The 15,432-nt window shown below is 38.4% G+C and overlaps 1 protein-coding gene across 1 annotated transcript in view; it reads right to left on the minus strand.

Annotated features, from left to right (window-relative positions):
* The window catches only part of RNF17 (ring finger protein 17), a 49,161-nt gene extending 34,580 nt beyond the window's left edge, over positions 1–14,581 (minus strand). Inside the window, exons 1-13 of the mRNA XM_030477286.1 lie at positions 14,524–14,581; positions 13,962–14,043; positions 13,236–13,327; positions 12,481–12,539; positions 11,696–11,751; positions 10,234–10,324; positions 8,000–8,080; positions 6,503–6,603; positions 5,520–5,691; positions 4,055–4,131; positions 3,071–3,145; positions 1,652–1,926; positions 370–447 (exon numbers count right to left, since the gene is read on the minus strand). Of these exons, the coding sequence (XP_030333146.1) occupies positions 370–447; positions 1,652–1,926; positions 3,071–3,145; positions 4,055–4,131; positions 5,520–5,691; positions 6,503–6,603; positions 8,000–8,080; positions 10,234–10,324; positions 11,696–11,751; positions 12,481–12,539; positions 13,236–13,327; positions 13,962–14,035 (1,231 nt within the window). The 5' untranslated portion in view covers positions 14,036–14,043; positions 14,524–14,581. The remainder of the gene's footprint in view (positions 1–369; positions 448–1,651; positions 1,927–3,070; positions 3,146–4,054; positions 4,132–5,519; positions 5,692–6,502; positions 6,604–7,999; positions 8,081–10,233; positions 10,325–11,695; positions 11,752–12,480; positions 12,540–13,235; positions 13,328–13,961; positions 14,044–14,523) is intronic.
* Positions 14,582–15,432: the final 851 nt, after the last annotated feature.

Consider the following 15,432-nt stretch of genomic DNA (forward strand, 5'->3'; position numbering starts at 1 on the left):
TGCATCTTCCAACTAAGTGGTTTCATAGTAAATCTTAAAAGACAGTATTGTCTTTACATGAAAGCAGATCAGGGAGTACTTTCGCAGAGGAAAACTGCTTGTGCTAAGAATAACACCTGTACTGCAAACATGTCCCAGACTAGTTTTAACTGTAATGAGATCATGTACTCAAAGACTGCTATTACATGCGAGTAAATACATGCTAACTAAGGATGGTCAGGTCTGCTTCCTAGTACATTCCTGATCCCAACTAGAATGCTAATATATGTGCCCAACTCTTCAACAAATTCCAGTATCTGCTTTCACTACTTAAGATGATGGGTCCCTTCTATTAAACTCAACCATTTACCAGATAGGAAAACCACTAACCAGCTTTGTGTTGAAAAGGTGTTTCTGTCTCAGAGAGTTTCTTCCTCTGTTCATCAGCACAACATTCTGTGGGAAACGCTGTTTATTATTTTAGAAGAAAAGTGCAATGTATTTATACATAGGTAGTAATGCAGCAAACATAGTAAAGAGAAATTACATGTATTGTAAGGGTACTCCAACAGCAAAAATTCTATCTGGTGTGACTGAACAGAGGCACACAGTGACTATCTGCACATGGCCAGCCCAGATGGTAATTCCCAGATTACAGAACTGTCATTAAAATTTTTAGATTCAAGACATGCAAAACTCATGTAACATCGTAGTTTGAAGGAATTTTGTTCCAGTTAAGAGTTTTGTGAAGTCCACTGGGATTCTGAAATATACTGTTTTAGACAGTTGTGCCCAGGCTCTGAAATTTACTCCACCCTGATCACAGCTATGTTACCACAATCACTCTTACACACCACCCCTACCCTCTCTCATCCTCCTCAAGCATTACTAATGATAGACATTTTCTAGGTATGTTGTGGACATAGAAAACTCTGAAGTTAAGCATCTTAATTACACTGTGAGACATATCCATCTATTCCTCCCCATGCCATTACCTCATTGGCATTCCCATATTCCAGTTTGTTCCTAATGCCTTCAGCCCTAACCCTGAGCATCTCCTGGACACCTGCTTAGTGGGCTCTGCTGGACTCACTCCAAGGTAACAGTGCTGCAGGGTCCAAAACTGGGCACGGTACTCCACATTAAGTCTCACAAGAGCCTAACAGAGGGAAGAATCCCTTCCTGGACCTGTTAGCTACACTCTTACTCATACAGTCCAGGCAGTATCTGACAAACTGAAGAAGCTAAGTTATTGATAGTTCGAGTAGAACAACGCCCTGGGAGAAGATTCAGGAAGCCAAAGAACTGCCAGAAAAAGCATTCTCCAGCCAGTGTCAGAAACCAAGATAGACTGTAATAATTAAGAGTCAAAGAGAATCATCCAGGCAAACACAGGAATTTATGACACCTCTTTGAGCAAACTTGTGAGAGAGTTTTCAGTAAGCTAAGCTGGAAGAGGGCAAAAAAGAAATTACACTAGCTCAAAGGATGATGAAGTGAAACACAGGCACCATTAAAGAATGGTGATTAAAGAAATGATAAGCCAGGTATAACTACAAACACACACCACCATATAAACCACATAAATAACATCATGCTCAAGAATGGAACATTGAATGCATCCAGTATTAAAGTATTAAATATATATATAAAGAAAGTATTAAAAACTTACTTTCCAGGTCATCTTCAAATATTTCTTCTATTATGACATCAGGGCTGGATGGAGTCTTGGGTAGAGCAGGAATACTCTGCTCATGTATCATAGGAAGTGTTTCTTCTGATTGAGTATTTCCCACTTCTTTGTGAACACTGAGTTTATTTGCAAGAGCCTTTATTTTACTTTTTCTGTTACATGCTGAAAAAATGTTCGGTACAGAGGACTGACTATCGCAGTCTGACATTTCTTCTTTGTCATCAAGGATATGAGAGTGTTGTCCATTATCTTCACTGTATTTGGGAAAATATTTATTTGGAGACAAATTAAGATAATCCAGTTTGTTTTCCAAAAAGCATATAAGTCAACGCAGAAGTTTTATTAAGAACACATCACCATGTTAAGAAAACACCTCATAAGTGCTGGTTGAAATAAACTGTGTTAAATATTTGAACACCAAGACAACAAAACCAGTAATATGATTCTGAAACCTAAAAACGATTGGCACAGAAATGACACATTCTTGGTCATAGCTCAATACAAGAGCTACCCTTGCTGAAATGATCAGAGACCACAGGCACAAATACAAACTATTTGAAAGAAATGTTAATGTGACAGATAGTTCACATTAAAACCACAAGGGATGTCAGACGCTTTTGCACAGTTCCTCATCACTGTTATCTGCAGGATTTTCAAATATTACAGTATGCAAATAAGCCTTTTTTAACATGACCAGTGCTAACTACAACAGCCCTAACAGCAACTCCAGTCTAGTTTCTCAAGTTTTAGTTTCTTTAAAGACTCCAGGAAAAAATAAATAAAGGGACTAATAATTGTAATTTTTAAATGTTAGGTTTTTTCACCTGAAGTAATTTTTTTTGGCAATTGACACAAACGGTATTTAGACTGTGAAGTGGAAAGACTGTAAATCTCAGTATTTTCTGTTGATTTTAGAGATTAATTTACACTTACAGGTTTTCATATGCTGAAATGATAAACATCTCTAGTACACGTACTATGAACATGCAGACAGGGTGCTCAGGGATGCGGTTTAGTGATTCACTTGGCAGTGTTATGTTTGTGGTTGGACTCAATGATCTTAAAGGTCTTTTCCAAACAAAACAGTTTTATGACTGTACCATTCAATACCAGCCAAAGCTGAAAAGCATACAGCATAACAAAATTTTGATAACTTAAGTGATACAGTGAAATGTAGCTGGGTGAAACACAAGTAAAACTTGACAGAACTGAAACACTGAGTTAACTGGAACACTGAAAAAGAAAAGCAACTGAAGTTTTGCCTTGTTTCATTAAATTCTTAGAAACCTGCAAGTATATACAGACATTTTTTTCTTTTTAATCTCCAATAAACATTTAACCACTACAAGAACAGAAAAATTATTGTATATATATTTTTTATTAAAAAAAAATACTTACTGCCCTGTTGTTCCCCATTCAATCCTGCCCAAATTTTTTAACAAAGATGTAATCTCATCAGTGTTCAGGAAGAATCTTGAGAGAAGAAACATTACAGAAGATGAAATGAATACCTAAATCACTCTGACAGTTTGCGATGTATGGTATTTCTCAGCACACTATTAATGGAGAGGCAAAATAAGAGATAAATTACCTACTCCATTTTCATTCTTCCACTCATATTAACAACAGATTTAGTTGCTCATTTATCTTCACATTCATATTTACAACACTCTCTTGCCTTTTGCTTTCTCTCCCTCGGAGGCAGAGCACTCCAACATTCACTTACTGAGTTTTCACACCTACACTCAGTTAAGCTCAACAAATAAACAGTCCTGAAGAACAAAACAGTTAACTGAAGTCCAAAATGTATGTCCTTTTTGTTCCATTTATTGTTACACTAATGAACAGCTGTTTCACTGATGAAAGTACATTTGAGGCTAACAGACTTTTTAGGCTATCAGAACTTTAAGTATCAAATTCTTAGCTTTGCTGTCCAGTTATAACAAGCAATTTGTGAAAACTGAAGTGTAAGTAGTCCCAAAAGCAGCATTTAAGTCTTTCCTGAAGGTGAGAAACAGATTTATTTAAAAAAAAAAAAAAAAAAAAAAAAAAAATCAAGCCATTATTGCCCCAATTTATTTCTACTTATAAGGGAAAGGAGTGGAAGCTTAAAAGTGGCACAAATCTGTAAGAATTTTTTAAATTCATATATATGTTTACATAGCAGAAAACAGTATGTGCTTTCTCCCCAACGCCTCAGATGAAGGCTATTGTATATTGTTACTGATGAGTTTATGTACATCTGAACAAGTAGTTTTTCAGTAAAAGGCAAGTGAAGCAGTTTGATTTCTGTAGCTTAACTGTTACATGAACAGTTTCTGTAATTGAGATAACCAGTACATCCATTTACCTCCCAGCTTACCTCCCATTCCAGTTATTTACCTTGCAGATATTTTTTCCTCCAAACTATTCACTATTGAGAGCTCATCCTCGACTGGCAACTTTAAATTATAAATAACCTGAAATTAAGCAGCACAGTCTTAGCTTCTATTATACAAAAAGCACATTATACAGGTACCTATTATTAACAACATGACAAAGCCAGAGTATGACATCTTTAATTTTACAGAGAAAAACCCAACAGCTTCCTCATTAACAGCCAAGAGCCAATTCTCAATTATGTCTTCTTACATCGCTAAGACCTAATGGCTGAGGATTTTGTAATGTTAGCATGAAAGTAGAAGTCAGATTTTCCTTTTGTACGAAAAGCTGCTGAGAAGGTGACTTTAAGTAAGAAGGCAGGCCTGTGGGAGGCCAGTGGTGGGTGCCAGCTCCCTAAACTCAAACTGGGCAAGGTACAGGAAAATGGCAGAAAAAAAGAAGGGATGAGACTTCTTTGCCAGGCCTGATGAAAAAGATTAAGTTTCTTCATATGGAAAGTGACAACTGGATGCAGGAACACAACAGTCTGAAAACCACACTACTTCAAAAAATTATGAGTTTCTCTTTATTTTTCCCCAACACAAAGACTACAAAGGCTGCAAATGAAAGAAGTGGGTAGCACGTTGGGGGGGGGGGGGCGGGGGCGGGGAAAGGGAGCTAATTCATATATGCCTCATCATTTTAAATATTAAAATGTGCAACTCACTGCCACTGCATATGGATTCATACACATAATGCAAACACATACAGGCACACTGCCACAAGCACTATCAAGACATTCAAGTGTTACACAAGCTTATACAGAATGAGGCAATGCTTATTCAGTGTAACGACCTTGATGTATTCTACCAATTATAAAATCCTTAATCTCCAGCTTCCTGCACTCACTGAATACCCAGGTTCTTAGGTTCTTCCTCTAAGCATCTTTTCCTCTCTCGTCAGAGACAGGAGACTTCACAGGACGGACCTCTGGTCTGATATAGCACATGAGGTAGTGTGGGTTTCTATGGGCAGCAGATATGATGGGGGTGAAGAATGGTAGTAAAGGCCTGGGACCAAAAGGATCAGGAGAGTGTGGCTATGAATTCCAGAGTAGTTCAGTGAGAAGGCTAGAGAGCCCTGGAATGGGAAAGGCTTGAGAGACTCCTAAAGTGATGAAAACAATGCCCTTTCACTTATCAGTAGTGTGTCACCATTTTCCTGTCCTCCCATTCCATTTGCTGTTTCAGACAGCAAGCTCTTCAAGGCAGGAACCATCTCTTTTGTTTCAAATCAGCCACCAGACCCTAATTTGTGACTAATACTAAATATAAACTCTGTGTGTGTGTGTGTGTATAGAGGTGGGTAAGAACACACTACTGCTACAGTACTGAGGTCAGCAAAGTGAAAGACCTATCACAGAACCTTTCAATCCCAACTTGAATATATTCGTTAAATTTTTTTCACAGTGCAAGAATGTAACTACCTGAGCAAGGTCACAATAGGCTCTTACAGAAGGTGTAGCTTTCAATTCCTTTGCAATCCTAACAACACCGATTAAGCACTTTTTCTTCTCTTCAATCACTTCTCTAGCTTTTGCAATACCAGCACTGTAGTTGTTGATGCTCTTCACTAATCCTGCACATAATTTCTTTTTCCTGTATTAAAAACATGACTTTTCAGAATTTAATATGCCCTCAGCTGTACAAACTTCACCTGAACACACAATTGCAGTTATAGGACAATATAAAGTGGATACATCTCACACAGAAATACAACTTTTCCCAAACCATGAAAAGTGGAAAGCATGGAGAACTCAATATTCAGAGCAGCCACACAAAAGTTAAGAATTCACAGTGAAAAGCCAACTGGAAAAACATTTTTGTTTTTGTTCAACATTTAAACACTCTTCCGTTCAAGCCTCCTGATATTTTCATACACACCCAACTGAAAACAGTTGGCTTTTACAATTCAGTTTATGAAGATATCAGACCCCGCTCTCGGACGCTTTTCTGTAATCGTAAGCTTTGACACCCCTCTACACCTTAAATCTTCATTTTTGAAATAAAGAAATGAGTGTCCTTAGGCTTCTATCAGCTTTAAAACTCGCTGAAATAAAAAAAAAAAAAAGGAAAAAAAAAGTTATTCTTGCTGTTCTTGCTAACCCCCCACCAGATCAAAACCCCCTCAAAATTGAGCCATTTTGGAAAACTAACATCATCAAGACAAAGTTATTTTCATTTTTTAAAGAGTAGAGGCTGCATAAGCTGGTTTTTTTCAGCCATGCAAACCAGCTCCAAGATTCCATTACGGAAGGGCAAAAATACTGCACAAAATCAGACAGGTGCTATGACATACCCCTATGACGAAAACTGACATTTTATTTAGAATTCTTTTACCTGAACTAGAAACAACTTGGTAAAAATGACTGACCCCTCCATCCTACAAACCAGATTAGTACTACACTACCTTGAGAGGAGAGAAGCAGTAAGTTCATCAAATTTTCTATCTGCAGTTTCTGCAACTTTGTCTCCTTCCTGCTTCACTTTCAATTCCAAATATTTCAGCACCTGTTTTGTTCAGTATCGAATAAACATGCATTTATTATTATTCTTACCATATTTTTTTTTTTTAATTCAGAAGAGAAGCAGTAACAAGTAAGACAGTGATCAATACTCCAGCAGAAAGAGTGACACCAAACCACGTAAGACACTTAATGAGTGTCACTTAAACCAATTATAGCTCATTAATCCCCTTCCTAGTCAATTTGCACAGTCTGGATCCTCATATCAACTGAAGTCGTTAGATCTATGAGGCAAGAAACACATAGATCTTGAGCCCCCTGCCTCACTTTCATTACCTGACATTCTAATATAGCACCATACACAGATAGCCAGCACGCTGAGAGTTCTGGGTTTTCTTAAACTCATTGTCAGCATAAAAAGAAAGTTTTTCCCCTGGAAAGCATCGGTTTTGTTACTATAGATACATTTAATGAAGAGACTATGGGGCGAGGGGGGGAAAAAATCTCTGTAATGCAGCACTGCTTTGGCAATTCTTTGTCTTTGCTGAAAAACTGTCAGAAGACCACAGCTGCATGCATGCATGAGCTATTTTATTAGAGCTGCTGAAGTGGTAAGTTTTTATAAGATGTTCTTAGTGTATGAATTAGGTATTCAACATAACTTTGATTAACAGGCAGATTGGCCACTGCGACAAAACGAGAGAAAGGGAATGGAAAACAGGCTTTAAGTACATGTCATGCCACACTTACTAGGATGTATTTGCTTTAAGCTTTTGGATCATTGAACGCTTTTGTGCCTGGGTAGAATACACATGAAGAAATGGCAAAGACAGAACCACAAGCCTTTCCACAGTGCATTTAATAAGAGTTAAGTTAAAATTAAATAATTATCATTGGTACCATAGGTTACTGAGTAAAACCTTTTAACAGCATCATCCAGAACTTTAGGATTCTTCCTACATTTTGTACTGGGCATAAAAAACACATTACTTGATTTACACATTTTGCATATTGTGTCTGTCAAAATTATTACTTCTGTGGTCCATATAATTTCTTTTCCACTTTAACTTCAGAAAGAGGCACAAGAAAACTAAAAAGTTACCACAGTTGCTAGAGCAAAACCAGGTGCTGAATTTTACCCTGATCCAAGGAAACAAAAGCTTAGTACTTAAAGACTGACATGATTCTGCTAAATACATGGAATAACCTATTGACTTTAAATTATGCAGAGGCTCATGTACTCCTTTTACAGACTACTACAGCCTGGAGTTTAAAGCTGTATATTCACAGAAATAGCATAAACAGTTGAAGGACAGAAAAGATGTCAAAATGAAGGCAATAAAAGCATGTTTAAAAAGCATATTAATGCATGGCTACTCATAGCAAAAAGCTTCAGTCAAGGATAGAAATTAATAATTAATGATTTAACTTATTTCACCCACCTCATTTGCATCATGTAAGTGGCTGAGATTACAAATAGCTACGCACAAAGCTTCATCAATATCTTCTGTAATTTTGCTGTCCTGGGGAAAGATTTGCCAATGAATATGAAGTTGCTTGTACGACTAGAAGACATGGCCGAGATGGGCTAGACACATTTGCCATTTTGACAAAGCAGCATTTCATGTGACTGATTATCTGTACAAGGCTCTGAGCAGCTCTATAGCTGCCAAGAGGCCCAAAATACCGAGCTCACCTGAATTATACTGAGAACATTTACGTTGCAGTATTTCTGAAACACAGACTCTAAATTTTTGTTTGTTAAATGCACGCAATTTATTTGCACACACACATAGACACGCGCAAAAAACCTCCCACACAAATGAAAAGACAGTACATGAAGGAAAGTAAAATAAAATTACTAATGTAGAGGAAAGAAAACATGCAGGATTGAAGAACGGAATACTGCAGCCTAGAAAAAAACTGAAAATATTTAGGAATATCACTTGGGGGAAAAACAACAAAAATCCAAACATAATAAACTCCCAGCGTTATGCTGATGCGAGAAAAGACAGTAAAATACTTGCATATGGATTGGCACAAAAGCAAATGCACATACAGAAATGTCTTTGTCACTGGCACTACTAAAGCTAGTGTTAAAGAGTGCTGGTTATTTTGCTAAAAACAAAATGGTATCATGAGCTGGGAATGCACCAAAGAGCTAGGGATGGTGCTGTGTAAGTCTGTCACTATCAGGCAACCAGTTCACCTTGCTAAGAGGCAAGGTAACTAAAATGCAGACATTTCTAATTTGTAAAGGGCTCCCCACTAGTGTTAAAGAGAACACACGCACTAAAGAAATTAAAGCTTGGAGTTAAAAAACCTAAGTTCTGCTTCTGACCAGATACTGGTGTAAGCAAAAGGAGAGCTGCCCACAATATGGGAGAGACCTGTTGGTCACACACATCATCATGGAGTTCAATAAAGATGTTTGTTGTCATTTTCATCTTTAGAACAGCTTTCCCATTAACGTATCTGCACATCTCAGACCAATTATGTCTCCTTCCTAGGAGAGGAAGAAAACTCTCTTCGTACAATGATTTGGATGTTAACCATGTTAGGAACCTTCCCTATGACAACTATTCCCACTCTATTTTGAGCAGATAAAAGGAGACATAATAGGTAAAAACATCATGGAGTTACATTGCTCCCTCTCTATTTAGTGGTTCTCATTACGATCAATGATGCAGAAATAAAAATTATTCCAAAACTTGAAAGACATGGACATACTCATTCAGTGATGTAAGAAATGATACTGACAAAGATCTAGTAATCACCAAACACTCCCCAAGGAGCCTGGGAAAAAAAAAACCCCACAACCACCTAACCAACCAGAAAGTAAGTAGCAGCTAGACTATTTTGTCAAAAGAAGAGGTGACTACCATCAAAATATTACTCACTTACAACCTCAGACTTAAGATGTTTCAAAGATAACCTCATGATATTTCCTTTAATACTTTGTCAATAGTACTATATTGAATTTAAGATAACATGATAGAGCTTTATTTCAAATAGACTTTTCAAATAAATGTTAAGAAAGCCACTTTCAAACTCTGACGGGCACTACAGGAAGACTACCTAAGGAGCCAGGACAGACACCTGCAAGCTACAATTCTTTCAAGGTAACTGTGCAGGACAATGAGCACAGAAGCAAACAGGACCGGCACAGGACATAAAATTCATTTCAGTTTGTTCTGTCATTTTAAAATAACCACAACATTAGTTCACCTGGCCTAAAACTTGCACAAACCTCATTCAGAAACAGGTTAGAAACCTTAATAGAATGTTTCAAGAGAGATCCATTTGTCCAACAACGCTGTTGCCCTGAATGACTTTAGGGATGTGTTGCAAGAGCCTTGCAGCTACCTCAAATTTAAAAGAAATCAAAACCCCCTAAACAGCCTCTGGTATCTTTTAAGAAAAGCTAAATTCAAAATACACAGTTTCACAGCCAGCTGAATACACTAGCCCTTCTCAGCTATGATCCAGTTCAGTGTGACCTGCATTTATTTTGTCAAGTTATTTCATTCACACTATAGCTGCACATCAATTCTATGAGAAGATGAGAGTAACAGCACATAACTATTAAGGATGCAGGTTTTTTAAAAGTGCATTGTTAACTATGCATGTACAAAAATAACAAGTGAGAATATAAGGAAATTCCATATTAACACACCATGTCTGCTGATGGAGTTACAGCTGGTTTACCCCTCAGCCCACCATTTGAAGAAACTGGATGTGTTGTGCCTGTACTGTGACTCAAGGGCCTGCAAAACAAAACTTCAAGGAAAAAACCTACATATTTTAACTAAAATATCAATCTTCCCACAGATGCTTTAGACACAACAGGAGTATTTCAAAATCTGTCATTAAATACATACACACATATGCCTATTCTTGAAACAGTGATATACTACTAGATACCTTGTTTTCAAGAAGTTTCCTTTCTACCAGCATCATCTTAAAATTTGTATTTAGGAACTATTTTTCACTTAATTTTGGCAAGGCTGTACAAAACCTTAGCAGGTGGTCATGATTTTATCTTTAGTGAGAATAAAATGCATGACTATTAACATTCCAGGATGCATTTTTCATTTGTTGCCTAAATAATTTCTTTATCCCATCAGCTATTGGTTAGGCTGTTAAAATGCTTAGAATACATGATAAATTATACTAAAGCCACCTACTGATAACCAGTTCAAAGTCTCTTAAATGCTGGGGTATGGCCACCCACACCTGCTCTTCTGCAAAATACACATGGATCTGAACATGTGTGAAGACTCTCACAATAAGTCTGTGTAAACCAGCCTTGTAACAGGAAAGAAGCACTGCACTGATCTTCCTGTGCTTTGTTTGTTGTTTCTTATGAACTCTGAGCAGACTTGGAGAACACTCCTGCAGAGCCTGACAACCATACATGAAACCCTGAGTTTCCATTTTATTCTGGGCAAGGTTTGTGATGCACATTACATGCACCAATCCCAGAAGATAAATTTCCTGTACCTCCCTTACATAACATATCTAAGAATTATCTGGGCCTATTCTCATTTGTGTCAACATCAATCTCCATAGCAATGGCAGTGGAGGGACAGACACCCACATTATGATTTCAGGTTTGCATAGAGAGAAATAAGCAAGTGACTGTAACTTAGATTATGACAATACACCACAAAACATTGCTAGCATCTAATCTTTATAGCTGTGAACTGGTTATCTAAGCAGAAGATGCAATTGAAGCAGCAGGGGGATGGAGGGAAGGAGGCACTTCAATGATACAGTCCTTCCTGGCACAGCCTGGCATTTCAGTAGTTATCTACTCTCCCACTGAACCCTTATCAGGGAGTTACCACAGTGCTTAAAACTTACAGTTCTGAACATTTTCAAGCCAAACCAATCTGTTTCTTGCTGCCTTTCAATGAAATGTTATTTGCACAATGGTCAAGCAAGCTGTGTTCCCACAGTACTAGACATCCATACTGACAAGACATTAATGAAGTTTAAACAGCATATTAGAAGGAAAAAAAAAAAAAAAAAAAGAAATCACAGCAAGAAAACCAGCTGGAAATGCTTGCTTGGTCAAGTCCTCCCGCAGTGTGGCATCTAACACATAAACCCCATCTGAGTTAATAAAGGTTTACCTTGCTAGCCTTTGTGAGTTGCCACTGCACAGCCCATGTTTAAAATCAGTTTTGTCCTAAATTCAGAGAAAAAAAGCAAAGCAAGTTCAAATGCAGGGTTAAATGCAAGTCCCAGTTAAAAAAAAATACCAAACAAAAGTTCTATAAGCCTGTTTGCACCTCTCTCCTCCCCCCCCCCCCCCCCCCCCCCCCCCATTTCAGTGAGACCAAGCTTCAAAGGAAGTACTGCAGAACTGAGCAAGAAGAGGTGTAAACAGCTTCCATGCTGAAGCTCTGTAGTCAGCAGTGTATCTTTGTGGTAAATTAAAAGTGTTTCTAGTAAAAGGAATGCTGATCTCCTTTTTGAAATATATTCATAAGTTACAAAACATTGCGCAAAGTGGTTTTGGTTTTTTTTATATCTTTTAAGTCCTTTTATTTGGGAGCTGACAGAAAGCAAGCATTTTGTTTTCTTTAACTTACATATGCACCAGTTACTTTCTTGCACATTTTGTGCAAAGAAGAGGGTGGAACAGAACTGGCAACATGAGGCATTAATGAAGACTATAAAAATAAACCTTCCTAAAACCATACTCTGGGCATCTGAATCGCTCTACATACCTATGCTGCACAAGAAGTGCTAGCAAAGACTTGCTGGGGAGCAGGTGGTTATGAAGTGCAGGCTCTTACCTCGCAGGGGACCTGATCTTGCTTTAATAACTCTCAATGAAAATATAAAGGATCCTGTAACATCACTATTTCAGACCACCAGTGACTACCAAACAGAAAGCTTTAAATGAACTTACTTCTCCAGAAGAGAGACCAAAAAAAAAGGTGTCTTCATCCCTCACATCATCATGCAAGGCTGTAAAAACAAGCATAGGGAACACTTGACTATGAATGTTGTTAACTGCAAGGCATCTTAACCAATGAGGCAAACAGGAATGACCACTGGAGTAGCCTTCTAGACAGTACCCATCAAGACAACAGAAATTTGGACATCAACTTCTGTAATGCCAGAATTTTAAAGCTAGAAATATAAGTCCAGATAAACAGATCTGGTAGTTATCTCAGAATCACAACAAAAACCCTAACTTACTTGCACTTAATATTTACTGTATCATCTGCATGATTAGCTGTCTTGCATTGCTTCTACATTCAGGACAGAATAAACACATGAAAGGGAAGGCAAAAAGGCAACAGAAAACATACATTCAAAATGTGTATCTATAGTAGAGGGAATAAAGCATTTCATAAGGCATCCATAAATTTTATGTACTGAACACAATTTTGCAACTCTTGGAAAAAAGATACTCAAGCAGAAAATCCCAGAAAAACTAGCGTTTTTTTTTAAAACTAGACTTTTCAGTAGCTTTGTCAAGAATAACAGCAAAAGAGAGAAATCTTGATCCTTCTTGCTAACTACTGGAAATGTAAATAAACAATGCATTTATCAAATCTAGCAGCCCACCTGCTGTCTTTAACAGACTATATAAAATATAAATTAGTAGTTAACATTGCACACCACAAAGTTGCTGGAAATAAGATCCAAAAGCCTTACCTTTCACACTCACACCTTTTGACATATGACACAAATCCCTGTTTCTCCAATTTGGTTCTATAAAATCCTCTTCCAATATCTTAAGACACTGCCTTCAGAAATGGAAGTAAAGGTTTAGGATCATCAGGGATATCAATCAAACACAAATTCTGACTTCCGACTCTTAGAACTACATTTGCCTACTTTTTACAAAGTGACACTATGGAGAAGGCGCAGCTAATTAAATGCACACAAAAAAAGCGTTACCCTCTTAACTGGGGAGGCAATTGACCTCTACGATGCCGAATTCATTATCCATAAAGGTGGTACTACAGCTTTTAGACATGCACCACTTAAGGTAACTAGTACCAGCATTAATAAACCGTTAGATAACCAGTTTCAATCACATTCGTTCTACAGTTAACTAAAAATATATTGAATATATCAACAGTGATTTACTTGTAAAATATACATACAGATCAATACGCTATATTGGTAGCCTAATAACTCAGTATTTGACAACATCCAAAGATGCATTTAAAATGGCTTTTTCCCTGAACCTACTCCTAGTACTAGAACTTTCCACAAATTACATTTTACACCCATACGGTAACACACAAAAATGGACTCAACTGCAATACTGCAGCAACACAAACATTACTTATTTCTTCAATACTATTTCCTGATAATTATACTGTCAGAACTTCAAAATATTAAAGTTACTAGAGTAACCCCATCTACACATACCTTATAGCTTTCATTTTTCTTCTAGTAAGTTCTTCATTACCATCAGCCATTAAGAATTCTTTCCTTCTACTCATGATGGTATCTGGCTTTAAAAAAGTGACAAATTCTCTAAGACATACACATTTCACCACTTGAGCCAACACTACAGTTAACGCTCAAATGAAAAAGGCACAAAATTAATAGAAAACAAAAATGTGCTTTTTTACTTGAAAATCCATTCAAATGCAACAAAACATCACCCTGTTCTGCATTATCCATTATACTACTCTACCCCTAACCTTACCACTACCAGACACAGCAGGAGACACCACTACTGGTTCTCATGCCTCCTTCCTGACCGTATCTCAGCATTACTATTTACTTCTGCAGTACCCCAGTACTGCAGGGTTACGCCCTGTTGGTACACTGACCCCCTCCTTTCCTAAAGGCCTGCACTATGGCCAGTTTTTCCTTTAATTACTCGACGGGAGGGACGCGTTTTCCTCCCAGCCGGAGCCCGTTGCACCACTGCCGCTGCAGGTGCCACGAAGCCGCCGGCGCAGAGGCCGCAGCGGGGACATACCGGCACCGGCGGGAACAGGACACAACCCCCCCAACCCTGAGAGCAGGCGGCAGCTCCACAGCCCAGCCGCGCGGCACCCACCGCGCGCCAAAATAGCCTACTCACCCACCAATCACCGAGCGCCTCGCCCAGCCTGCTTCCCATCTCAGCCAATCACGGCGAGGCGGGAGGGGGAGGGCGATGGTGGTTGTGGCTGGCGCGGGAAGCTCTTGTCTCCATGTTGGCACCCTGAGGCGCGGCAGGGCTGTAGTGGCCCCAGCTGCGCAGGCTCCTTCACCACTCCCCGCTCTGCCGGGCGGCCAGGGGCCCCCTTTGGAGATGGGGTGTTTCCTGGGCTAGAAGCTATTAAGTCCATGCTTTGGGGTTACATCTAGTCTACGTGCATTCTCATTACTTGTAGAACAAATAAGAGATGTTTTTGCAGTGTTTTACTACTCTTGCTGTGGCTGTCATAAATGTAGCACGATGATTTCCAGATTTGTTTAAATCTCCTCTAGTAAAATACAGTTACATTTTAAAATTAAATGTGCACTGGTTTTCCCCTGCAACTTTTACACACTTGCCAAACCATGAGCTAGGCAAACTTTCCAAGAGGCAAGTTTGCTAGCAAAACCTAGATTGTTCATATTTTTGCACTGTTCACCCAGTAAAACTAAGTTCCACCCTTTGTGTTTCATTTTACATGTACTAAGTAAGTGTGTTTTAGGCTGGGGTTTTGACTTGGATAAGAAGGCAGAGATTGAGAGGTCACGCAAACTCTACTCCAGGTTTTCCTAAGAATAGCGAGTATGTCAGTGGTGTGACCAAGGCAAGCAGTAACTGTTGAGAAAAATGCCGAAGGAGAAGACTACAGTCCTGTCTGCTGAAAGTGCAGAAGACGACTTTCAGGAGTAATGGTGAAGAATGCAT

The sequence above is a fragment of the Strigops habroptila genome, chromosome 2 (genome assembly GCF_004027225.2).
Source record: "Strigops habroptila isolate Jane chromosome 2, bStrHab1.2.pri, whole genome shotgun sequence".
NCBI lineage: Eukaryota > Metazoa > Chordata > Aves > Psittaciformes > Psittacidae > Strigops > Strigops habroptila.